The 25,728-nt window shown below is 37.5% G+C and overlaps 1 protein-coding gene across 1 annotated transcript in view; it reads left to right on the top strand.

Moving 5' to 3' along the window:
* Positions 1 to 25,728, top strand: part of SLC5A8 (solute carrier family 5 member 8) — a 59,566-nt gene that overhangs the window by 12,285 nt on the left and 21,553 nt on the right. The window contains exons 4-10 of the mRNA XM_023257368.2: positions 578 to 645; positions 1,666 to 1,820; positions 4,588 to 4,728; positions 8,110 to 8,239; positions 12,104 to 12,192; positions 19,218 to 19,330; positions 22,041 to 22,108. Of these exons, the coding sequence (XP_023113136.1) occupies positions 578 to 645; positions 1,666 to 1,820; positions 4,588 to 4,728; positions 8,110 to 8,239; positions 12,104 to 12,192; positions 19,218 to 19,330; positions 22,041 to 22,108 (764 nt within the window). The remainder of the gene's footprint in view (positions 1 to 577; positions 646 to 1,665; positions 1,821 to 4,587; positions 4,729 to 8,109; positions 8,240 to 12,103; positions 12,193 to 19,217; positions 19,331 to 22,040; positions 22,109 to 25,728) is intronic.

Raw genomic sequence — 25,728 nt, 5'->3', positions numbered from 1 at the left:
TGTGTCTTTCAATGGGAATGGGAATGGGTCTATTTTATCTAGATTATCACATTTGTGGGTAGAGTTGTGATCCTTCCATTTAAAAAGAATACAGTATGCCTCTCCACTTCTTAGGTAGATGGTGGCAAATTATACAACTTTTCTCCTTCTTGGTTCCATCTTAGTAACATGCACAACTCATTTCAAGGAGTGGTAGAATAGTGTGTTTACTGAACCATGATGACCAATACTCTATGACCCCATTCAGTCTGGTTAACTTCCTCACAATATCAAGTTGTTTCTTAGCTTCATTACAATAGAAATGCTTTCTCATGTATTTTATTTAGCCAATGTTGGATCTAGGGATGCTGTCTGAGGGTAGAAACTAGGTCCATTTAACTCATCAAGTAAAATTTTAAATTCCACTTGTTTGGGGACATTTTATGAAATTTGGACCTAGTTTTAGGCAAGAGTAGAGAGGTAGGGAGAAGATAGGTGCTCTACAAATGATATAGATTCCTAATGATGACTTTTTGAGAAGTATTTTTATTATACACGTTTCACAGTTACTCATGCATTTTCTTTTTTCCTTTCACAGTCACAGGATTTGATCTGTGGGGTGCAGTAGTGGCGACAGGTGTGGTCTGCACATTCTACTGCACACTGGTATGTCAAGGACATTATTTCTCTTTTCACTTTATCCGCTTGCTTTGCAAAATGGAAAATTCCAGTAGTTGTGTTCTGCAAACTGCATTGTTCATGTGTAATATCCTACTCTTATCTCCCACAAGTGTAACTTTTTGTAAGAAATATTCAATCTGGGGAAAAATTTGATTCTTTATAGAACATTGATCATAACTGAAACTTCTTTCTTTTATCTGAACCATTGTAGTGGTCCTGAATTTTGTCTTCTGATTCATCTTTACTGTCGCTAAATTATTATAGTTGTGTTCATATTATTCCTAGGCTCCAAAACCTGAGGTAGTTTCTCATTGCCTATAGGTAGGAGTTACAGTAAAAATATATAACATCCATATAGTATGGACACTGGTATTATTATGGATGCTAGTTCTTAGCAGTGGTGCAACTCTCATGGCATCCCTGACATACTAGGTCTTAAGGCTTTAGTTGCTGGATCTTCTACAAGATGGGGATCTCCGGGAAGGGATGTTTCAGCCAAGGACATAGGAACTGGAGAGAGACTCTTGGCAAGTTTTTGGTAGTGGCTAGTACAAAATGATTTTAGTACTTCAACAACTGGTATGACCTTCTATATGCATACTTGATTGGATATCAGCCCTGCCTATGGGATAAAGTCCATGAAAATGCCTCTTGCAATTTGACTCTGAATTTTCTTCCCAACAATCTACCTATACCATTCCACTTTGCTTCAAAATGTATATCTGGCTACACTCAACATGCTATGTATTTTGACTTTTTATGCTTTTACCCATGCTGTTTTCTCTTCTGGGATGACCTTTCATCTTTGCCTCTGCTTCTGTCTGAAGGCTTGGCTCAAATCTCACCTTCTCTTGAAGGTTCTCCCAAGCTTACAATCTACGTTGAATGTACCTCTTGGCCCAGATCCATGTTTTCATTATTTTTATCCAACATAGCATATAAGCATGTAGATTATTAATAATGTCTGATAAAAGCATTAATCCTAATATACTTTTCTCCTCAAAGGGTGGTCTTAAAGCAGTTGTCTGGACAGATGTTTTTCAAGTTGGGATCATGGTAGCTGGATTTGCATCTGTGATTATACAGGCTGTAGTGATTCAAGGTGGGATCAGCACTATTCTAAATGATGCCTATAATGGTGGAAGATTGAACTTCTGGAAGTGAGTTGCTATTTACCTCCTGATCTATAGAATTGTCCTTTTTTTTTCTATAAAAATAATCTTTTTATTGAAATAGTAAGTTTATATTAGACCTCTAACAAATAGACCTCTAAGAACATAGTACAAAAAATTGAAGCTGACAAGTTAATGTGTGAGGGGTTTCCACCAAGTCTTTAAGGGGTTGAAACAGTCAGTTGGTTAGTTACATGGTACTTAGAATGGTCCTTCTTCCTGAGAAAGGACTGATAGCAAAAGAGTAATTTTCTTCCAGATATTTAAATCTGGAATTGGTTAAAGGGTAGGGTAGGGTAATTAGAGAAGAGATAGTTGGGAAATAAGAAAAGGAAACCTTTCTTAAGAGAAAAACACCAGAAGACCATGCTGCCATTTTCATAGTTTTTTGTTTCAAGCAGCCTAGAGAATTTTTCTATTGATATTGCCCCAACAATATATAGTATATTATTATTATATTTCATAATTATATATATGTATTAAATGTTATATAAAATTATATGTTATTTCTAGAAAATTTACTAGAAAATTTATGACTAATGTTTCAAGTGTCAGTAGATTGTGTAATATAGCATATCTTAAGCAGTTATTCATGTTTCCTGGAGAAAGACCAGTGGGAAAACTAGACATTTCATCGCAAATATATCACACAACTTAAAACAATATTTAAAATACCTTCCATTGTGGTTCAGTAGTGTCATTCTTGTTATCATGTTCAATGTGGAAAGGGGCTTATTTTGACTTGGACCAGCATATTTCCTCTTTAAGAAGCCCTACTTTGAGACACACAAGCTGAAATCACCGGCAAGAAGAAAAAAAGAAAAGCATTTCTTACTTGGTGGCTCTCTTCTAGTTTTTGAAAATGGCACTAACGTTTGAGAAGAGATTTTTCAGAAATCACCGACAAGAAGAAAAAAAGAAAAGCATTTCTTACTTGGTGGCTCTCTTCTAGTTTTTGAAAATGGCACTAACGTTTGAGAAGAGATTTTTCAGAAATTGGACAGGGACAACATGTTAATTTTCAGAGATCAGTTGAATTATGACAAATCAATTTCAACTATTTTCTATTATTACTATGACTACTTCAAGATTCAGATTCCAAGGAAGAGCACCTCCAATTGTCCTAGCTTGGGCATGATTCCATACCTTAGTTGGGGCAGAGCAGGACTTTGTATTGACAACCACTTAGACTATTTTATGGGGCAGTGGTTGTTTCCCAAAGCGTATTTGGGTTGCCATTACTAGAGGATGGGAGAATGGATACCAAGAAGCAGAAACAATCAGTGGCCACGCAGAAGATCTTGATTACTCCCAAATCTCTTCCTAGTAGGCTTGGATTGAGGGGAGAAGGTTTGGAACCAATAATTTTTTTCTGCAAGTTAATTGTCACTGTGTATAAAGGCAACCCATATTGCTGCATTGAAGTGACACCTTTTACATTGATGAGAGATTATTGAAAGTAAAAGATTAGACATTTTCATGATGTTTACTTTGGAGGCTGCCAAGCATTAAATAATAAGAAAAGCATTATTGTGTATCCTTGTTATTCAGATATGTTTGAGAATATGGTGGGCAAAATATCTGCTCTGGTGATGATAAGAGAAGGATTCTGTGTTGGTATTTTCTGTATGATCTATAGTTGTCATATATATTGTATATGGCCTAAAACCACTAAATTGTCTATTCTAAATCTTGTCTTACTTCCCTCAAGTAGCTCGCTGAGTCCTTTTGGCTCTTGATTTCCATTAGCTAATATAGTAGTTGCTTTCTCTGTAGGATAAAGGGTCAACACCCTTGAAACTCTTAAACTTTAATATGAAAGTTAGAGAATGGAATAGAGGCTCTTGTATTTCCATAAGAATGCCAGGATATGTATAAAATTAGAATACTTTCTTCAACTAATCTTAAATATAAGATTTGAGATGGATTTGCAGAATTTCACAATTTTTAGAAAGTTTCTTTGAAAGCCAATTTTGCAGAAATTTGTCAAGCTCATATTGTATATCATGGATGAATAGAATTATTCCTTCTAAGATAACACATTAAGAAAAGTTAAAAGGCATATCAAATGTGGAAGTTGAGCTTTCTTTGTGACAATATTTTGGGCTTAAGTATATGTCATAAAGTGACTTTTCACTATTAGCATTTAGCTTGTGCACACAGCATTTTAAGAAAGGATGATTACACTGACATAGTAATTTTAGAATGCAAAAGCCTTTAAACTGCATTATCTAACTGAGTTCTTGATCTTGAATATAAATTAGAAGTCTGACTGTACATGTGCTAGGAGAAGAATTACGTATGCATTGTATAACAAAAAATTTTGTTAATTTTGTGTTCATTTCAGTACCATATCTATTGCTAGGGTGCACTTAGGAAATTCCCTCTCTTTATTGCTTTCTCTTTTTAGTTTCATATTTTTCTCTAATTACAGCATGGCAGACTTGTTTAAATAACAATTTACTAAAGCTACAGGAGAAAATTTTTATAAAATCTCAGAATAATTAGAACATTCATTTTTCCTCAGTCCCACCCAGAGTTTCCAATTCTCTGAAATTATCCACTTTTATTTCACGGAACTTAAGCTAGAAATATTTCTACCTTTTTTATTACTTAATAAATTTGTACATATTTATGTATGTATCCATTATTTACATAGATATACATTGCTTGCTTCCAAAAACTATTCTAGGATAATTTTCTATAGTTTTTTTTCCTGATAGCTCAGATTTGTTTTCTGTTTCTTTTCATTTAGTTTTAATCCTAACCCTTTGCAAAGACATACATTCTGGACAATTGTTATAGGAGGGACCTTCACATGGACCAGCATCTATGGTGTCAACCAATCCCAAGTGCAGAGATATATTGCCTGTAAAAGCAGATTCCAGGCAAAAATGTAAGTCAAACTATGGTATAGAAATCATTAATAACCATCAGTTGTCTTTATTGAAATTCTTTCATTAGTCACACCTTGCTCAGGTTTAAGTCTTATGTATCATGAAATTCCAAGAGATAAATGATACTTAGTTATAAAAGGATCAAGTAAAACAAAGTGGTCCTGTATATTTTAAACCAGGTAATTTGAAATATTTATATGAATTATTTACTAAAACAAGTACTATCAAATAATGCATTTATTGTGTATCTATTTGTATAAGGAATTATGGAGGATAAAAAATTATAAATATATGGCTCTTATCATGAAGGAGCCTTAATATCTAGTTAGGAAGATATATGCAAATATGCAAAAAAGTGAAATAACACTAGAAAAGTATAACAGTTCCATGGAAGGATAAAATGCTAGAAGAAATGGTCAAGGACATTATATTGACGGATGTGTTGGTGTGTTTTATTTTCAGACATAGTCATGGATTTATACCTCTGCTCTAACACTTGCTATTTGAGTGATCATGGGAAAGTTACTTAGTCTCCCTGAATCTCAGTTTCTGAACTTACAAAATGAGCATAAGAAATATTATATATTTCATGAGAGGTATTGTAAAATGCTGTGTTCAGCACACACATGGTAGGGGGCCAGTAAATGTGAATTCCATTTTCTATCTCAGATCATAGGATGTGAAAGCAGAGGATGGGTGAGAGATTCCTCTCAAGCAGGCAGATCCTGAATAATGACCGTATGTGGGCAGGTAGAGAATAGTGGGAGAGCATTCCAGATAGACATTGATTTGAACATAGCCCAGAAGTCAGAAGGCTAACATGATCAGGGAACTCTCAGGCCCATCATGGCTTGAAAAAAGAGTACAAATGGTGGCTGCTTCTTTCTCAGGAAGCCTCAGATCAGTGTGGTGACTACCATTCCCCATGCTGATAAATAAGGCTAACTGGACCCACATGCATTTAGGAACTTAAAAATTCCAAATAGCTTAAGAGTAACAGCATGATTAAAGTAGGATGAGGAATGGCAATTCTATTTCTATTCAAGGGAAAACATGAAAATATTGTGATGTCACATGTCAGAACTCAATATATTGAGGGTAAATTGGTTTAAACATGATCTGTCTTTGGAACATTCTGTAATAAAAGATCTACAAGAAAATCAGCACAGTAACTGGATATAGAATACCCCAAAAGTGAGCTTAGGGGTTCTGGTATTTTTAGGAACTTTGAAGGAATGTAATTTATACTTACTTCCAGTAATCCACTGGACTTTAAATCTATGCTAGAGCTGATGCCTCTCCCAAATTAATTGTGCACATACTCTTCTGTTTCTTTGGGAACATGAAACTCAAAAAGCCCAATTTTATAACTAAAAGACCAGAATTGGAGCTTTAGAGCTTTCTTAATAAAAAACAATTTCCTTTGGAACGGCCCAGTGGGTCTCCTTAACAAGGCAGAATCCCTGAGCTCAGAGGAATCATTTTCTCCTACTTCTTTTTTTCTTTTTTTTATTAATTTGTTTTATTTTTTATTTTTTAAATGTACATCCAAATTAGTTAGCATATAGTGCAACAATGATTTCAGGAGTAGATTCCTTAGTGCCCCTTACCCATTTAGCCCATTCCCCCCTCTCAGAACCCCTCCTGTAACCCTCAGTTTGCTCTCCATATTTATGAGTCTCTTCTGTTTTGTCCCCCTCCGTTTTTATATTATTTTTGTTTCCCCTCCCTTATGTTCATCTGTTTTGTCTCTTAAAGTCCTCATATGAGTGAAATCATATGATTTTTGTCTTTCTCTGACTGACTAATTTCACTTAGCATAATACCCTCCAGTTCCATCCATGTAGTTGCAAATGCATTTTCTCTTACTTTTTAACACTGGCTCCTTGGTAAGAATGAATCCTAGCCAGAAAGTTAAGACCTACTGACATTGATTGACCAGGGGCAGTATTAAATGTTGATAAGAAATCTATTTGAATGGCACTAAAGTCAAATAAGACTATATAGTAAAGTATTAAACCCATGTATGAGCAAGGGTGTTAGAGCAGGAAAGCATCTGTGTAGATTTTCTGATGATTTGGAGATGAGATACACTTATTACACTATTTTTAGACAATAACAAAACATAGAATAAATTTAGTCAATCAAGGGAAAAGGTTAGCAATCTGTGGCTTGGCACCTGTTGAAGGTGGCTTCTCCTGAAACAGACTCTGAGATGGAGGCTGGCATGCTACCGTCTGTTAGGAAATCACCACCTGTAAAAGAAAATGGAAAGGAAGCAGGGTTGACTGGAGGGAGAATTTGGATTGTTATGCATTCTCAGCCAAGGCCTTAGGGGAAGCTCTAAATTTGGGCTGACTCATCAGATTTGTCCCAAATTAGGATGAGGGGACTTGTCCTTTAAACCTCTGAATCCACTAGTCATTGGACACAGGTGCCCCAGGGAAGGAGGCATGATATTGGGTGTTGTACTTCTCTTCAGCCTAGGGCAGCTTGTATCAGTATCCAGTACAGCACCCCTGGGAGAACAATATAGTCACCTTCTGAGAGAGAGAAATGTTAACTATTCAACTGATTATTAAGACATAGAACTCAATGACATTAATATTCATAATATCAATAATTACCATTTAACAAATGTTATTACATGCCAAGCTCTATGATATGTACTATTTCATTTAGTCTTATAACTCTGTGAGGTAGGCGTTGTTATCTGTAGGTATAAATGAAGAAACTGAAGTTCACAGAGGCTACATTACTTGCCTAGGGTCACATATGATAGATCGAACTAGCGTTTATGTTCAGGTTTGACTCCAGTGATGTTATATAAGCCTTTATACTCTCCCAGAGCACACATCATGTATTATAATGGTGAACATTGTTTGGGAAGGTACCTGTTCAAGGAATGCAGATTTGCCTTTCACATTTATTAGATGATATTACAAACCACATTTAAACAAGTTTGATGAGTTGCAATGTAGATGCTAACAATGTTTAGCAGTTTAGAATTGCATTACCTTTAAAAGGAAAGTGAGTAATGGTTACTGGTCTGTTGACTATTAAAAATCTTTATTTCATGATAAGAAGTTCTGAAGTAATATAATTACATATGATTATAAAGCTGATAATGCCCATGGAACTCTGACCAGGAGAATATAGTTATTTAATAGAGAAACCCCCATCTATTCCATGTATTTCCAAATATATTGTTGATTGAGAGCTTAAAGAGAAGGTTAGGCTAGAATAAAATAGATAGCAGTTTTGATAACCAAAAGGTAATGTATATTTATTGAGTAATCATGAAGGTCTTTTCTGTTTATGTTACAAGTTTCCTAATCTTTAGGATGGAAATTACAATTGTCATTTGCTGACTTCTTTAGGTCTCTCTACATCAATCTTCTGGGACTCTGGGCAATCCTCACCTGCTCAGTGCTTTGTGGGCTCGCCCTATATTCCAGGTACCATGACTGTGATCCTTGGACAGCCAAGAAAGTGTCTGCACCAGACCAGGTTCAGTACCATGTCTTTCTTACATGTGCATTAAGGATACCCAGAAAGCTTATTAGCTGGGAGGAAAGAGTGTTCCTGTTTTTGTAGAGAAATAGCAAATGAATACAATGTAATTGTCTTTAATTTCTATAAAGCATTTGACAAAAACTTATTTTAGCAAATATAGTAAGAATGAAGAATGCTGTCTCCAAGATTAAAATAGTGAAATACCTGGAAAAATTTCAAGCCAAGGGATCAATAGAAATAGCTCAAGGCTGGGAGTAGAAATGTAAACACAGTTCAAGAAAAAAAAATCCATGCACAAACCATGGTAGTGTAGAATATTTTACGGTTATTCTCATATCACTTATTTATCAATGGCTTACCTTCCTGTTTTTAAATGATAGATAAACAGATCTAATGAGTGAACATTTACTAAGTACCAACTATGTGATGAGATTCTATGCTCAGCTTTGCATGCTTTATCTCTTTTAATTCTCACAACCCTATAATTCTAATTTTAGAGATGAGGAAATGAGTGGTTCTCAGAGAGGTTATATAACTTGCTAAAGGTTGCATAGCTAATAAATAAGAATAGCTGCAAGCACTTATCATACTGTTATAAGTGCTTTATATAGACTTCAACTCTGAATCCTTACAGCCACACTCTGAGGTAGGTGCTATGATTATTTCTCTTTCAAAGATGAGGAAACTGAGAAACAGACAAATCATGTAACCAGCTAGTAAACCTGGAACCAAAATTCAAACTCAGGCAGGCTGCGACCAGAGTCCTAACTTTGAACCTCTGTGCCATATACAACCTTTCAGAAAGTGTGCTAGAATTCAAATCCAGGGCTGCTAGACTCTAAAGCTTGAGTTCTTGTTCTCAGAGTTCTTGCCAACATTCTTTTTTCTTTTAAATGTTTATTTTTGAGAGACAGGGTGTGCATGAGCAGGGGAAGGGCAGAGAGAGAGGGGGACAGAAGATCCAGATCAGGCTTTGCGCTGACAGCAGAGAGCCTGATGTGGGGCTCGAACTCACGAACCATGAGATCATGACCTGAGCCAAAGTTGTCAGGAGCTTAACCAACTGAGCCACCTAGACACCCCCACCCCCACAAATTATTTTCTAAGACTTGTTTGTAAATCAGTGCCCAGGGGACTCATGAGAAAGAAGATAGACCTGCATTCTATGTTGGTGTAAATGCATCACATACCCCTAGAAAAATGCAACTTTGTGGGATTAGAAAATGAGAGCCTCGATGAGCTGTGCATCTCAACCCTATCTTCACGTGTGTCCTCCTGTTAATAAATAGATCTTTCCTATTTGCTCAGAGAATCTAAGAAGCATGTTTCCTCTGAAGATGGAGGCACTCTTCCCTTATGTTCTCTCTAGTGAAGAATATTTTGTTCTTTTTGTCAATGTTTATTGTTTGTAGTTTATATAATGAGGACAGTAGGGATGTTAAAAATGTTTCTCATTTATCTTATCCTACCCCTGGACAATCACAACAGAAAATGTCTACAATCTCCTAACCTTGAGACTCGTCATAGAATGACAATGGGGGTGGAGTGGGGTCTTGCATGCATGCACCTGTCATTTTGAGAGCCTGTGCTGATTTTTTTTTTTTTTTTAAGAAAGGTTTCCTCCAAATTGGATGATTCCAGTGTTGTGTTGATTGTTAAGGAGTTAATCCAATGAACAGTTCCCTGGGGATACAATGCACATAGGCACAGTCAGTAGAAAGTCAGGTCAAAATCTTAACCTGAGGAGAGCAAAGATATATTTCTGTGACACTCTTCTGGACCTCACCGTGAGGAAGCAAGATTAGTGTTTAGATATAGTTTTACTACTTTTCTATATGTCGGTCTTGCTAGTTCTACCTATACCTGAGGGGGTCATTCAGAATATGAAATATCACCCCAAAAACTTTTGAGAAAGTTGATGATAGGGTAGATTTTAGATCTTGTTATAGCAGTAACAGTGGAAACTTGACTTTTGCTTTATATGGAATACTGCTTAAAGTGACACTTTTAAGATATCTTGGGAAAATTTGGTCTTGATTTCTTAGAGAGATAACTGCTATTCTCTCTTTCTGAGAATAAAAATTTAGTAAGCTTTGGATAAAGTGGAGAAATTCTTAAAACAACTCAACACAGACCCTTGTAACAGTGGGCTAATAGTAACAAACTATTGTTAAATGAAATCAAAGAGGCTGATAAGATAGGACATGCCATCTATCCACTCTATACTATCAGAGAAGGAATCAAGAATGTTTCAATGCAAATGAAGGGAATTTTTCCTAGAAAATTATCCTCTTAGTACCCTTTTGATTTAAAAATTAGTGTTGCCAAAAGACTGGCATGTAACATAGTACTGAAGTAATACACTTTCCCATCCTTATTTAATATTTATTTTTTTTAAGTAACTTATCAAAAAGTAAGTTGATATCAGGAACTTTTCAAAAAGAAGCAAGTTTCAGAAACTTCCTGAGGGTACTCTCCACTTGTCACTATTTCTCATACTATATGCAGCTGTAATTACACTTTCAGTTCTGGGTAGTGATTGAAGTTTACAAAGATATCTTTGAGTCATCAAGTCAAGTTAAATTAATTTAACTATGCTGTTTGCTTAAGCATAGAGGTATGTAAAATATTTCCTTTAAATTGTTTTATTATTCTAAAGAATGAGAACAGCTACCTTTAAAAATTTTTTTTTAAATGTTTTTATTTATTTTTGAGACAGAGAGAGAGCATGAGCAGGGGAGGAGCAGAGAGAGAGGGAGACATAGAATCCAAAGCAGGCTCCAGGCTCTGAGCTGTCAGCACAGAGCCTGACACAGGGCTCAAACTCATGGACAGAGATCATGACCTGAGCTGAAGTTGGACGCTTAGCCAACTGAGCCACCCAGGTGCCCTAAGAACAGCTGATTTTTAATCAAGCATTTACCATATTCCATGTACTATACTAAGAGCTCTACATTTAACTTTTATAGCAAGTATACGGGATTCGTATTATTACCCCTCATTTACAGATGAGGATACTGAGTCTTAGAGAAATTAAGTAACAAAAACCACTTCTGTCTGAATCTAGAATCTGTATCCTTAACTACTGTGCTATTCTTTTAAGTGTTAGCAGTTAAATAATATAATTTTTCATATTTAGAAATTTCAATTATGTGGAATAAGTTCCGTTAGTTCTTGAAGAACACAAGATAAATGATACATTAATAATTTTATTTGGTAATGAAATATGGCCTTTTGTAGCAACGTGGATGAACTGGAGAGTGTGATGCTAAGTGAAATAAGCCATACAGAGAAAGACAGATACCATATGGTTTCACTCTTATGTGGATCCTGAGAAACTTAACAGGAACCCATGGGGGAGGGGAAGGAAAAAAAAAAAAAAAAGAGGTTAGAGTGGGAGAGAGCCAAAGCATAAGAGACTGTTAAAAACTGAGAACAGGGGCGCCTGGGTGGCGCGGTCGGTTAAGCGTCCGACTTCAGCCAGGTCACGATCTCGCGGTCTGTGAGTTCGAGCCCCGCGTCGGGCTCTGGGCTGATGGCTCAGAGCCTGGAGCCTGTTTCCGATTCTGTGTCTCCCTCTCTCTCTGCCCTTCCCCCGTTCATGCTCTGTCTCTCTCTGTCCCAAAAATAAATAAACGTTGAAAAAAAAATTAAAAAAAAAAAAAACTGAGAACAAACTGAGGGTTGATGGGGGGTGGGAGGGAGGAGAGGGTGGGTGATGGGTATTGAGGAGGGCACCTTTTGGGATGAGCACTGGGTGTTGTATGGAAACCAATTTGTCAATAAATTTCATATATAAAAAAAATAATTTTATTTGGTAGCAAATAGCACTCAGGAGTAAATTTTGGAATTTTTCAGCTCATGCCTTATTTGGTACTGGACATTCTACAAGATTATCCGGGTCTTCCTGGACTTTTTGTGGCCTGTGCTTACAGTGGAACATTAAGGTATGAACTATGACTCTAACAGTACATGGTTTCCCTATTGGGATCTTTCTTTTGTTATTGGATATTTTGGGGGATAAAGCTGAATTCTGAAAATGAACACAAATAGGGCCAAGGGAGTAATCTACTCTGTGTATCCTGTTGTTCTCAGTTTCAGTCTTACCTCTGTGGACTAGCAGTCTATTATCCTCAGTCTCCACTTTTAACTTGGTCCCTGCTGTCTAATACATCATCACCTACCCTGGAGGGTCACTATAATAGTGATCAGTTGGTGGTAGTGTTCACTGATTATCAAAAATGGGTACCTATGGTCTCAGTTTAAAATATATGGATAAATAAAGCATGGTCAAATGGAAAATTAGAATTAAAATCTCCTGTTACATGCTGAATAATATGCACTGTCCAAAGACTCTTGTTCTGTGTTTGAACTTACTTACTGCACTTTCTTCTAGTGTTTGTGCCAGGGATTTTTTTTTTATATGAAATTTATTGACAAATTAGTTTCCATACAACACCCAGTGCTCATCCCAAAAGGTGCCCTCCTCAATACCCATCACCCACCCTCTCCTCCCTACCACCCCCCATCAACCCTCAGTTTGTTCTCAGTTTTTAACAGTCTCTTATGCTTTGGCTCTCTCCCACTCTAACCTGTTTTTTTTTTTTTTTCCTTCCCCTCCCCCATGGGTTCCTGTTAATTTCTCAGGGTCCACATAAGAGTGAAACCATATGGTATCTGTCTTTCTCTGTATGGCTTATTTCACTTAGCATCACACTCTCCAGTTCCATCCACGTTGCTACAAAAGGCCATATTTCATTTTTTCTCATTGCCACGTAATATTCCATTGTGTATATAAACCACAATTTCTTTATCCATTCATCAGTTGATGGACATTTAGGCTCTTTCCATAATTTGGCTATTGTTGAGAGTGCTGCTATGAACATTGGGGTACAAGTGGCCCTATGCATCAGTATTCCTGTATCCCTTGGATAAATTCCTAGCAGTGCTATTGCTGGGTCATAGGGTAGGTCTATTTTTAATTTTCTGAGGAACCTCCACACTGCTTTCCAGAGCGGCTGCACCAATTTGCATTCCCACCAACAGTGCAAGAGGGTTCCCGTTTCTCCACATCCTCTCCAGCATCTAGAGTCTCCTGATTTGTTCATTTTGGCCACTCTGACTGGCGTGAGGTGATACCTGAGTGTGGTTTTGATTTGTATTTCCCTGATAAGGAGCGACGCTGAACATCTTTTCATGTGCCTGTTGGCCATCCGGATGTCTTCTTTAGAGAAGTGTCTATTCATGTTTTCTGCCCATTTCTTCACTGGGTTATTTGTTTTTCGGGTGTGGAGTTTGGTGAGCTCTTTATAGATTTTGGATACTAGCCCTTTGTCCGATATGTCATTTGCGAATATCTTTTCCCATTCCGTTGGTTGCCTTTTAGTTTTGTTGGTTGTTTCCTTTGCTGTGCAGAAGCTTTTTATCTTCATAAGGTCCCAGTAATTCACTTTTGCTTTTAATTCCCTTGCCTTTGGGGATGTGTCGAGTAAGAGATTGCTACGGCTGAGGTCAGAGAGGTCTTTTCCTGCTTTCTCCTCTAAGGTTTTGATGGTTTCCTGTCTCACATTTAGGTCCTTTATCCATTTTGAGTTTATTTTTGTGAATGGTGTGAGAAAGTGGTCTAGTTTCAACCTTCTGCATGTTGCTGTCCAGTTCTCCCAGCACCATTTGTTAAAGAGGCTGTCTTTTTTCCATTGGATGTTCTTTCCTGCTTTGTCAAAGATGAGTTGGCCATACGTTTGTGGGTCTAGTTCTGGGGTTTCTATTCTATTCCATTGGTCTATGTGTCTGTTTCTGTGCCAATACCATGCTGTCTTGATGATGACAGCTTTGTAGTAGAGGCTAAAGTCTGGGATTGTGATGCCTCCTGCTTTGGTCTTCTTCTTCAAAATTCCTTTGGCTATTCGGGGCCTTTTGTGGTTCCATATGAATTTTAGGATTGCTTGTTCTAGTTTTGAGAAGAATGCTGGTGCAATTTTGATTGGGATTGCATTGAATGTGTAGATAGCTTTGGGTAGTATTGACATTTTGACAATATTTATTTTTCCAATCCATGAGCAGGGAATGTTTTTCCATTTCTTTAAATCTTCTTCAATTTCCTTCATAAGCGTTCTATAGTTTTCAGCATACAGATCCTTTACATCTTTGGTTAGATTTATTCCTAGGTATTTTATGCTTCTTGGTGCAATTGTGAATGGGATCAGTTTCTTTATTTGTCTTTCTGTTGCTTCATTGTTAGTGTATAAGAATGCAACTGATTTCTGTACATTGATTTTGTATCCTGCAACTTTGCTGAATTCCTGTATCAGTTCTAGTAGACTTTTGGTGGAGTCTATCGGATTTTCCATGTATAATATCATGTCATCTGCAAAAAGCGAAAGCTTGACTTCGTCTTTGCCAATTTTGATGCCTTTGATTTCCTTTTGTTGTCTGATTGCTGATGCTAGAACTTCCAGCACTATGTTAAACAGCAGCGGTGAGAGTGGGCATCCTTGTCGTGTTCCTGATCTCAGGGAAAAAGCTCTCAGTTTTTCCCCGTTGAGGATGATGTTAGCTGTGGGCTTTTCATAAATGGCTTTTCTGATCTTTAAGTATGTTCCTTCTATCCCGACTTTCTCAAGGGTTTTTATTAAGAAAGGGTGCTGGATTTTGTCAAAGGCCTTTTCTGCATCGATTGACAGGATCATATGGTTCTTCTCTTTTTTTTTGTTAATGTGATGTATCACATTGATTGATTTGCGAATGTTGAACCAGCCCTGCATCCCAGGAATGAATCCCACTTGATCATGGTGAATAATTCTTTTTATATGCCGTTGAATTCGATTTGCTAGTATCTTATTGAGAATTTTTGCATCCATATTCATCAGGGATATTGGCCTGTAGTTCTCTTTTTTTACTGGGTCTCTGTCTGGTTTAGGAATCAAAGTAATACTGGCTTCATAGAATGAGTCTGGAAGTTTTCCTTCCCTTTCTATTTCTTGGAATAGCTTGAGAAGGATAGGTATTATCTCTGCTTTAAACGTCTGGTAGAACTCCCCTGGGAAGCCATCTGGTCCTGGACTCTTATTTGTTGGGAGATTTTTGATAACCGATTCAATTTCTTCGCTGGTTATGGGTCTGTTCAAGCTTTCTATTTCCTCCTGATTGAGTTTTGGAAGAGTGTGGGTGTTCAGGAATTTGTCCATTTCTTCCAGGTTGTCCAATTTGTTGGCATATAATTTTTCATAGTATTCCCTGATAATTGTTTATATCTCTGAGGGATTGGTTGTAATAATTCCATTTTCATTCATGATTTTATTTATTTGGGTCATCTCCCTTTTCTTTTTGAGAAGCCTGGCTAGATGCTTGTCAATTTTGTTTATTTTTTCAAAAACCAACTCTTGGTTTCGTTGATCTGCTCTACAGTTTTTTTAGATTCTATATTGTTTATTTCTGCTCTGATCTTTATTATTTCTCTTCTTCTGCTGGGTTTAGGCTGCCTTTGCTGTTCTGCTTCTAGTTCCTTTAGGTGTGCTGTTAGATTTTGTATTTGGGATTTTTCTTGTTTCTTGAGATAGGCCTGGATTGCAATGTATTTTCTTCTCAGGACTGCCTTCGCTGCGTCCCAAAGCGTTTGGATTGTTGTATTTTCATTTTCGTTTGTTTCCATATATTTTTTAATTTCTTCTCTAATTGCCTGGTTGACCCACTCATTCGTTAGTAGGGTGTTCTTTAACCTCCATGCCTTTATTTGGAGGTTTTCCAGACTTTTTCCTGTGGTTGATTTCAAGCTTCATAGCATTGTGGTCTGAAAGTATGCATGGTATAATTTCAATTCTTGTAAACTTATGAAGGGCTGTTTTGTGACCCAGTATATGATCTATCTTGGAGAATGTTCCATGTGCACTCGAGAAGAAAGTATATTCTGTTGCTTTGGGATGCAGCGTTCTAAATATATCTGTCAAGTCCATCTGATCCAATGTCTCATTCAGGGCCCTTGTTTCTTTATTGACCGTGTGTCTAGATGATCTGTCCATTTCTGTAAGTGGGGTGTTAAAGTCCCCTGCAATTACCACATTCTTATCCATAAAGTTGCTTATGTTTCTGAGTAATTGTTTTATATATTTGGGGGCTCCGGTATTCGGCGCATAGACATTTATAATTGTTAGCTCTTCCTGATGGATAGACCCTGTAACTATTATATAATGTCCTTCTTCATCTCTTGTTACAGCCTTTAATTTAAAGTCTAGTTTGTCTGATATAAGTATGGCTACTCCAGCTTTCTTTTGGCTTCCAGTCGCATGATAAATAGTTCTCCATCCCCTCACTCTCAATCTAAAGGTGTCCTCAGGTCTAAAATGAGTCTCTTGTAGACAGCAAATAGATGGGTCTTGTTTTTTTATCCATTCTGATACCCTATGTCTTTTGGTTGGTGCATTTAATCCATTTACATTCAGTGTTATTATAGAAAGATACGGGTTGAGAGTCATTGTGATGTCTGTATGTTTTATGCTTGTAGTGATGTCTCTGGGACTTTGTCTCACAGGGTCCCCCTTAGGATCTCTTGTAGGGCTGGTTTAGTGGTGACAAATTCCTTCAGTTTTTGTTTGTTTGGGAAAACCTTTATCTCTCCTTCTATTCTAAATGACAGACTTGCTGGGTAAAGGATTCTCGGCTGCATATTTTTTCTGTCTAGCACCCTGAAAATCTCGTGCCAATTCTTTCTGGCCTGCCAAGTTTCAAAAGAGAGATCAGTCACGAGTCTTATAGGTCTCCCTTTATATGTGAGGGCACGTTTACCCCTTGCTGCTTTCAGAATTTTCTCTTTATCCTTGTATTTTGCCAGTTTCACTATGATATGTCGTGCAGAAGATCGATTCAAGTTACGTCTGAAGGGAGTTCTCTGTGCCTCTTGGATTTCAATGCCTTTTTCCTTCCCCAGTTCAGGGAAGTTCTCAGCTATTATTTCTTCAAGTACCCCTTCAGCACCTTTCCCTCTCTCTTCCTCCTCTGGGATACCAATTATGCGTATATTATTTCTTTTTAGTGTATCACTTAGTTCTCTAATTTTCCCCTCATACTCCTGGATTTTTTTATCTCTCTTTTTCTCAGCTTCCTCTTTTTCCATAACTTTATCCTCTAGTTCACCTATTCTCTCCTCTGCCTCTTCAAGCCGAGCTGTGGTGGTTTCCATTTTGTTATGCATTTCATTTAAAGCGTTTTTCAGCTCCTCGTGACTGTTCCTTAGTCCCTTGATCTCTGTAGCAAGAGATTCTCTGCTGTCCTGTATACTGTTTTCAAGCCCTGCGATTAATTTTATGACTATTATTCTAAATTCACTTTCTGTTATATTATTTAAATCCTTTTTGATCAGCTCATTAGCTGTTATTTCCTGGAGATTCTTCTGAGGGGAATTCTTCCGCTTGGTCATTTTGGATAGTCCCTGGCGTGGTGAGGACCTGCAGGGCCCTTCCCCTGTGTTGTGGTGTATAACTGGAGTTGGTGGGCGGGGCCGCAGTCAGACCTGATGTCTGCCCCCAGCCCACCGCTGGGGCCACAGTCAGACTGGTGTGTGCCTTCTCTTCCCCTCTCCTAGGGGCGGGATTCACTATGGGGTGGTGTGGCCCGTCTGGGCTACTTGCACACTGCCAGGCTTATGATGCTGGGGATCTGGCGTATTAGCTGGGGTGGGTAGGCAAGGTGCATGGGGGCAGGAGGGGCAGGCTTAGATCGCTTCTCCTTAGGTGATCCTCTTCAGGAGGGGCCCTGTGGCAGCGGGAGGGAGTCAGATCCGCTGCCGGAGGTTTGGCTCCGCAGAAGCACAGAGTTGGGTGTTTGCGTGGAGCGAGCAAGTTCCCTGGCAGGAACTGGTTCTCTTTGGGATTTTGGTTGGGGGATGGGCGGGGGAGATGGCGCTGGCGAGCGCCTTTGTTCCCCACCAAGCTGAGCTCTGTCGTCAGGGGGCTCAGCAGCTCTCCCTCCCTTTGTCCTCCAGCCTTCCCGCTTTCCGAGCAGAGCTGTTAACTTATGACCTCCCAGACGCTAAGTCGCGCTTGTTGTGGGAACACAGTCCGTCAGGCCTCTCCGCTTTTGCCAGCCAGACTCGGGGGCTCTGCTTGGCCGGCGAGCCGCCCCTCCGCCCCGGCTCCCTCCCGCCAGTCCGTGGAGCGCGCACCGCCTCGCTGCCCTTCCTACCCTCTTCCGTGGGCCTCTCGTCTGCCTTTGGCTCCGGCGACTCCGTTCTGCTAATCCTCTGGCGGTTTTCTGGGTTATTTAGGCAGGTGTAGGTGGAATCTAAGTGATCAGCAGGACGCGCGGTGAGCCCAGCGTCCTCCTAAGCCGCCGTCTTGCCGCTTCCCCCCCCCTTTTTTTTTTTTTTTTTTGACAGAGAGAGTGAGAGAGCATGAGCAGAGGAGAGGAACAGAGGGAGAGAGAGAGAATCCTAAGTAGGCTCCACGCACAGAGCCCAGCACACAGGCCTTGATCCCATGACCCCAGGATCATAACCTGAGCTGAAATCAAGAGTTGGACGCTCAACCAACTAAGCTACCCAGGTGCCCCTGTGCCAGGAAATTCTTGATTAACATGGACAGTGTATGTTAGTGAGGATCCAGGAAATTAATATTATTGATATTTATGGCGTATGTTAGGATTTATGATAGTCCTTTCTCTGCACAAAGAAAAATAAGTTTTAAAGTCACTATATAATAGTATTGTGTAGTCTGTAGATTGTTTCCATAGACACTGAGAATTTATTGCAAAATGGAAGCAACATAAAATTGTCCCTTCTCACTATTAAGCCTATGGATGTTGACTGAATCATTTTTGGATGATATCAGTTTCCAGAAAGAAGATGTTGTGATCATGAAAAATATAGTAGAAATCTGGTTATATTTCAGCAATGACAGTTTGTTTCCCCCTTTCTTATTCCTACTTAAAGTATTGTTAAAGTTAAAATATTATAAATCAAAAGTTTGATTTTCTCTTACAGCACAGTGTCCTCCAGTATTAATGCCTTAGCGGCAGTAACTGTGGAAGATCTAGTTAAACCTCACTTCAGATCACTCTCAGAAAGGTCTCTCTCTTGGATTTCCCAAGGACTGAGTAAGTTTCCATGTTCACAATTCTATTTTAGCCCTGGGAGATGATTTTTAGAGATACCAGAAATTCCTTTTCCTGGAAGACACAGAGTAAGAACCTCTGAGTGTAAGTGTATCTATGCATATGTATGCCTGTCACTAAACACAGTCATCCCATATTTGCAATCAAGATTTGGGAGACCCTTCAAGCGATTAATGGTCAGGGGGCCACAAAGAACAATTTCCTTATTTGGCTGTCCTTCTTTTTGAACTTCTTCTTAGCTACAGAAAAAAATCCAACCCTTTTCCTTTCCAAACTTTAGCCCACGGTTTTAAGAAATACCCTTAGTTTGGAGGCAAGAGCCCACATTTTATTACCTCAGAGCTCACTGTCAGTTTAAAGTACATAGTCTGTGTGTATGAATTGAAGATAAACAGAGTGTTATGATTTTTGAACCATCTTGATTGTCTATTCTGTCTGTACATGTAGACTGCTCTAGAGATAGTCAATAAAATTGTACAGGGAAGGCTCATCTTCTATTTATAGATGTAGGACCTTATGAGGGGTTAAATATCAGTTGAATGGAAAGGTTTAAAGACTCCAGTTCCCAGATGTCCCAAATGTAACAATCTGACTCAAAGAAATCTGGCTAGTGTACTTCATTTTTTGTTTTTGACGTTTTGGTTATATGTGTTCTGGAATGAATGACTAACAAACTTGTTTTTTCAAAAGAATCTTTAACTTCAACCCAATAACACTAATAGACTGCCAAAGAAATAGTAAATAATATTCTATTTTGAACCATAATTCTATATGTAATTGTCTTGACTATCATCTGGAATAAGTACTTAGTTTATATTTTTCAGTGTCCCTTACATTTAAAAAAAAATTTTTTTTTAATGTTTATTTATTTTTGAGAGAGACAGAGACAGAATGCAAATGGGTTAGGGGCAGAGACAGAGGGAGACACAGAATCCGAAACAGGCTCCAGGCTCCAAGTTGTTAGCACAGAACCCGATGTGGGTCTCGAACTCACGAGCTGTGAGATCATGACCTGAGCCAAAGTTGGACGCTCAACCGACTGAGCCACCCAGGCGCCTGAGTGTGCCTTACATTTAAATAACATTGCATAATTTTATTAGGTGCCCAATTTTAATCCTGCAGCATAATTTCAGAATGATACAATGCTTCCCAAAGAGCATTTAGATTGGTTTGTTATAGGATTATCAAAACTGTGTGGTTTTCAATAGAAGCTTTTGAAGGCAGACAGACCTAATCTTGCTCACCAATTTATTAGCCTTAAGCAAACCCAATAACCTAATACAGCTTGAATTTCTTTATATGGAAAATGAAACAAAATGTGTTCACCTTGCGGGTACAATGAGGTTTAGAGATAATGCATATAAAACAAGAGGCACTAGCTTGTGCTCAAGGAAGGATGTTGATAATGATTAATAACAAATCAACTCTGCTAGTGTAGATGAGGTTTTTGTTTACTTTGAAGGGTTATATAAAGTCATTATCTTGAGATATGTACAGTAAAGGTATCATAGAGAAGAACATGGCAAATGATTTGAATGTGTTTCCAGTAACTTTGATACCAAAACCCATAATGGTGACCACCCATGAGCAATCAGAGAAGAATCAAGCTAAATATGTTAGAAATATCATTTACATTAGGATTAAGAGGTATAAAAATGATTGTATCTCAAGCTCTTTGCAAAAACTTAATGTAAGGTTTCCATTCAGGTGCAGAAAGGTCATTTACCCAATATAATTAACAAAGGTGTGAATGCTAGTGTAAGTCAGATAGATATAAGGAATGCACTAATTTTATGATGAGCAAAGCTATCATTCATTTTTTTTGTTTTGAATTTTATGCGTGGGAAATTATATTGACTGATTTCAGGTGATTTGTGCTGAATGGAAGTCTTCAAAAATAAAAATCTGGGTGTGTGTGTGTAAATTTTAATTTAATTTCAAAAGTAAAACATGTACTTGGAGAAAATCTGGAAAATATTGAAAGCCAAAAGAGAAAAAAAAAATCCCATAATCTATAATCTGGCCAGCAGTGGTGGCTTAAAAATTTCTATAAAGTTGTGGGGAAACAATTTGGTAGAAGGGGTAATATCATACTTGTCTTTGATGCTATCTTTCTTGGCTAGTTTAACAAGAAAGGGTTGGGTATGTTGATTGAGATAACAAGAGAGCTAAAGGTCCTAAACCACCCCTTGGTGTGGATGAACACTTCCTGGGAGAAATGGACACTTCAAATCAGAACACTCTAATTTCTGATGTTTATTAATCCTCTCCCCCATCATGCTGTACACAGCAGAGCTGGATTGTGTCCTGTTTCTGGCAAACTGAAAACAGAGACCTAAGCCTTCCTTTATAAACAAATGTTTATAGAGGATTAGATTAATAACACAATAGTTCTTAGCCTTAAAGTCCCCATAGTTAATGCTAGGGATTTTTCACTTATATAATCTAATGTAATTAATCCTGAGACACAATATCAGTGTTTTCTTTCCTCTTTGCACTCTGCTGATCTTGTAAGAAAACACCCCTTCCTTTTTTTTTTTTTTTGTCTGGTTTTGATGTATGTGGCCATTTTTCACCACAATCATCACAATCATATTAATTACTTTGAATCAAAGGTGTGGTAGCTTATTCTATTGAGAATTCGAATCCTCTGGGTCTGAATTTTATACTGGCTTTTATATCATCCATCTAGGTGTGATGTTTGGAGTTCTGTGTATTGGAATGGCTGCACTGGCATCACTAATGGGAGCTTTGCTGCAGGTAAGAGCTGATTCTGGAAGCTTTGAATCCTAATCACTGAAATCTTGTTTTTTAAATGTTGATGTGACCATCCTTCCAGACTTCTCTATTCATCTATGTGTACACATATCAAGGAACAGAGATGACTAAATTCTTTAAATTTTTTAAAATTAAACTTTCTATTTTCATATAATTTTAGATTTACATGCAATTTTAAGAAATAATACAGAAATATCTCATATACCCTTTACCTAGTTTTTCTCAATGGCATGAGATTTAGAATGATGTTCTTTTTTTCCCCTTTCCCCATGGATGTCCAGTTGTAAAGGCTATCTTTCTTCCATTGACTTACACCTATATTAAAAATTGGTTAGGGGGTGCCTGGGTGGCTCAGTTGGTTGAGCATCCAACTTTGGCTCAGGTCATGTTCTCACTGCTTGTGAATTCAAGCCCCACCCTGCATCAGGCACTGTGCTGACAGCTCAGAGCCTGGAGCCTGCTTCAGATTCTGTGCCTCCCTCTCTCTCTTTACCCCTCCTCTGCTTGCGCTGTGTCTCTTTCTCTCAAAAATAAATAAAACATTAAAAATTTTTTTTTAAAAAACAGGCATATTTGTGTGGGTCTATTTCTGGTTTCTTTATTTTGTTCTATTGATCTGTGTGTCTATCCCTCTGTCAATACTACACAGTCTTGATTTGTATGGCTTTATAATAAGTCTAGAATCAGGTAAACTAATTTCCACTTTATTCTTATTTTTAAAAATTGTTTTAGCCATTCTAGTTCCTTTGCCTTTCCATATAAAGTTTAGAATAATCTTCTCTATATCTAAAAATATGTTATTTAGATTGTGATAGGATTGCATTAAATCTGTATATCATTTTGGGGAGAATTGACATCTTTATTATGCTGAATCTTTGAATCCATGAATGTAGTATATTTCTTCATTTAATTAGATCCCTGGTTTTTCTCATCACCATTGTGTAATTTTCAGTATACAAGTTGTGTATGTATTTAGTGATATTTACACCTCGGTATTTCATTTTAAGAATTTTAAAAAAAGTTTTTATTTTAATTTCAGTTAGTTAACATACAGTGGTATATTAGTTTCAGGTATACAGTATAGTGATTCAACAATTCCATACATTACCTGGTGCTCATCATGACAAGTGGATACCATAATCCCCATTACCTACTTAATCTATCCTCCTACCCACCTCCCCTCTGGTAACCATCAGTTTGTTCCCTATAGTTAAGAGTCTGTTTCTTGGTTCATTTGTTTCTTGGTTCATTTCTCTCTCTCTCTCTCTCTCTCTCCCTCTTTCCCTTTGCTTGTTTGTTTTGTTTTAAATTCCACATATGGGTGAAGTCATATGGTATTTATCTTCCTCTGACTGACTTTTTTCACATAGCATTATACTCTCTAGCTCCATCCACATCATTGCAACTGGCAAGATTTCATTCTTTTTATGGTTGGCTAATATTCCACTACACATACATGCAAATACACACACAACACATATTTATCCTTTCAATGGACACTTGGGCTACTTCCATATCTTGGCTATTATAAACAATGGTGCTATAAACATAGGGGTACAGGTATCTCTTTGAATTAGTGTTCTTGTGTTCTTTGGGTAAATACCCAGTAGTACAATTACTGGATCATAGGGTAGTTCTATTTTTAACTTTTTGAGGAACCTCCATACTGTTTGCCAGTATGCATGCCCAACAACAGTACAATGCACCAGTTTCCATTCCCACCAATTGTTCATGATGGTTCCTTTTTCTCCACATCCTCATCAATACTTACTGTTTCTTGTGTTGTTTTTAGCCATTCTGATAGGTGTGAGGTGATATTTTATTGTAGTTTTGGTTTGTATTTCCCTGATGATAAGTGATGATGAGCATCTTTTCATGTGTCTGTTGGCCAATGTCTTTGGAGAAGTGTCTGTCCATGTCTTCCACCCATTTTTTATTGGGTTATTTGTTTTTTGGGTGTTGACTTTTAGAAGTTCTTTAAATATTTTGTATACTAATCCTTTATCAGATATGTCATTTGCAAATATCTTTTCCCATTCAGTAAGTTGCCTTTTAGATTTGTGCATTAATTTCTTCACTCTGCAGAAGCTTTTTATTTTGAGGTAGTCTCAATAGTTTATTTTTGCTTTTGTTTCCCTTGCCTCAGGGGACCTATGTAGAAACAAATTACTACAGCCATTGTCATCAAAATTAACTACCTGTGCGCTCTTCTAAGATTTTTAAAGACTTTTAAGTCTTTAATCCAGTTTGAATTTATTTTTCTGTATTGTGTAAGAAAGTGGTCCAGTTTCATTCTTTTGCATGTAGCTGTCCAGTTTTCCCAACACCATTTGTTGAAGAAAGAGACTGTCTTTTTCCCACTGGATATTCTTTGCCGCTTTGTTGAAGATTAATTGAGCATATAATTGTGGGTTTATTTCTGTGGTTTCTATTGTGTTTCATTTATCTTTTGTCTACTTTTGTGCCAGTACCATATATACTGTTTTGATTACTACAGCTTTGTAATATAACTTGAAGTCTGGAGTTGTGATTCCTCCAGCTTTGTTTTGCTTTTCTAAGATTGCTTTGACTATTTGGGGGTCTTTTGTGGTTCCATATAAATTTTAGAACTGTTTGTTGTAGTTCTGTGAAAAATGCTATTGGTATTTTGATAGGGATTGCATTAAATGTATAGATTGCTAGGGTAGTCTAGACGTTTTAACAGTATTTGTTCTTCCAATCCATGAGCATGGAATGTCTTTCTGTTTCTTTGTGTCATCTTCAATTTCTTTTATCACTTTTTTATAGTTTTCAGAGAACAGGTCTTTTACTTCTTTGGTTAGGTTTATTCCTAGTATCTTATTATTTTTGGTGCAATTGTAAGTGGGACTGTTTTCTTAATTTCTCTTTCTGCTGCTTCTGTACATTGATTTTTGTATCCTGTAACTTTACTGAATTTGTTTATCAGTTCTAGGAGTTTTTGGGTGGAGTCTTTCAGGTTTCTATATATAAAATCATGTTATCTGCAAATATTGAAAGTTTTACTTTTTCCTTATCAATTTGGATGCCTTTTATTTCTTTTTGTTATCTGGTTCCTGTGGCGAGGACTTCCAGTACTACGTTGAATCAAGTGGTGAGAATGGACATCCTTGCCTTGTTTCTGACCTGAAACAGTTTTTCCCCAGTAGATATGATATTAGCTATGGATTTTCTCATATATGGCCTTTATCTTGTTGAGGTGTGTTCTTTCTAAACCTACTTTGCTCAGGGTTTTTTTTTTTTTTATCATGAACAGATGTTGTATTTTGTGAAATATTTTTCCTGCATCTATTGAAATTATTATGTGGTTCTTATTCTTTTTTTTTACAAAATTTTTTTAATGTTTTTATTTTATTTTAGAGAGAGAGAGACAGAGTGAGAGTGGGGGAGGGGCAGAGAGAGAGGGAGACATAGAATCCAAAACAGGCTCCAGGCTCTGAGCCATCAGGACAGAGCCTGGCATGGGGCTTGAACTCATGGACTGTGAGATCATGACCTGAGCCAAAGTCGGATGCTTAACCGACTGAGCCACCCAGGCGCCCCAACTTATTCTTTATTGATGTGACTTACCACATTGATTGATT

The sequence above is a fragment of the Felis catus genome, chromosome B4, assembly GCF_018350175.1.
Source record: "Felis catus isolate Fca126 chromosome B4, F.catus_Fca126_mat1.0, whole genome shotgun sequence".
NCBI lineage: Eukaryota > Metazoa > Chordata > Mammalia > Carnivora > Felidae > Felis > Felis catus.
This window is presented reverse-complemented; position numbering and strand designations above follow the sequence as displayed.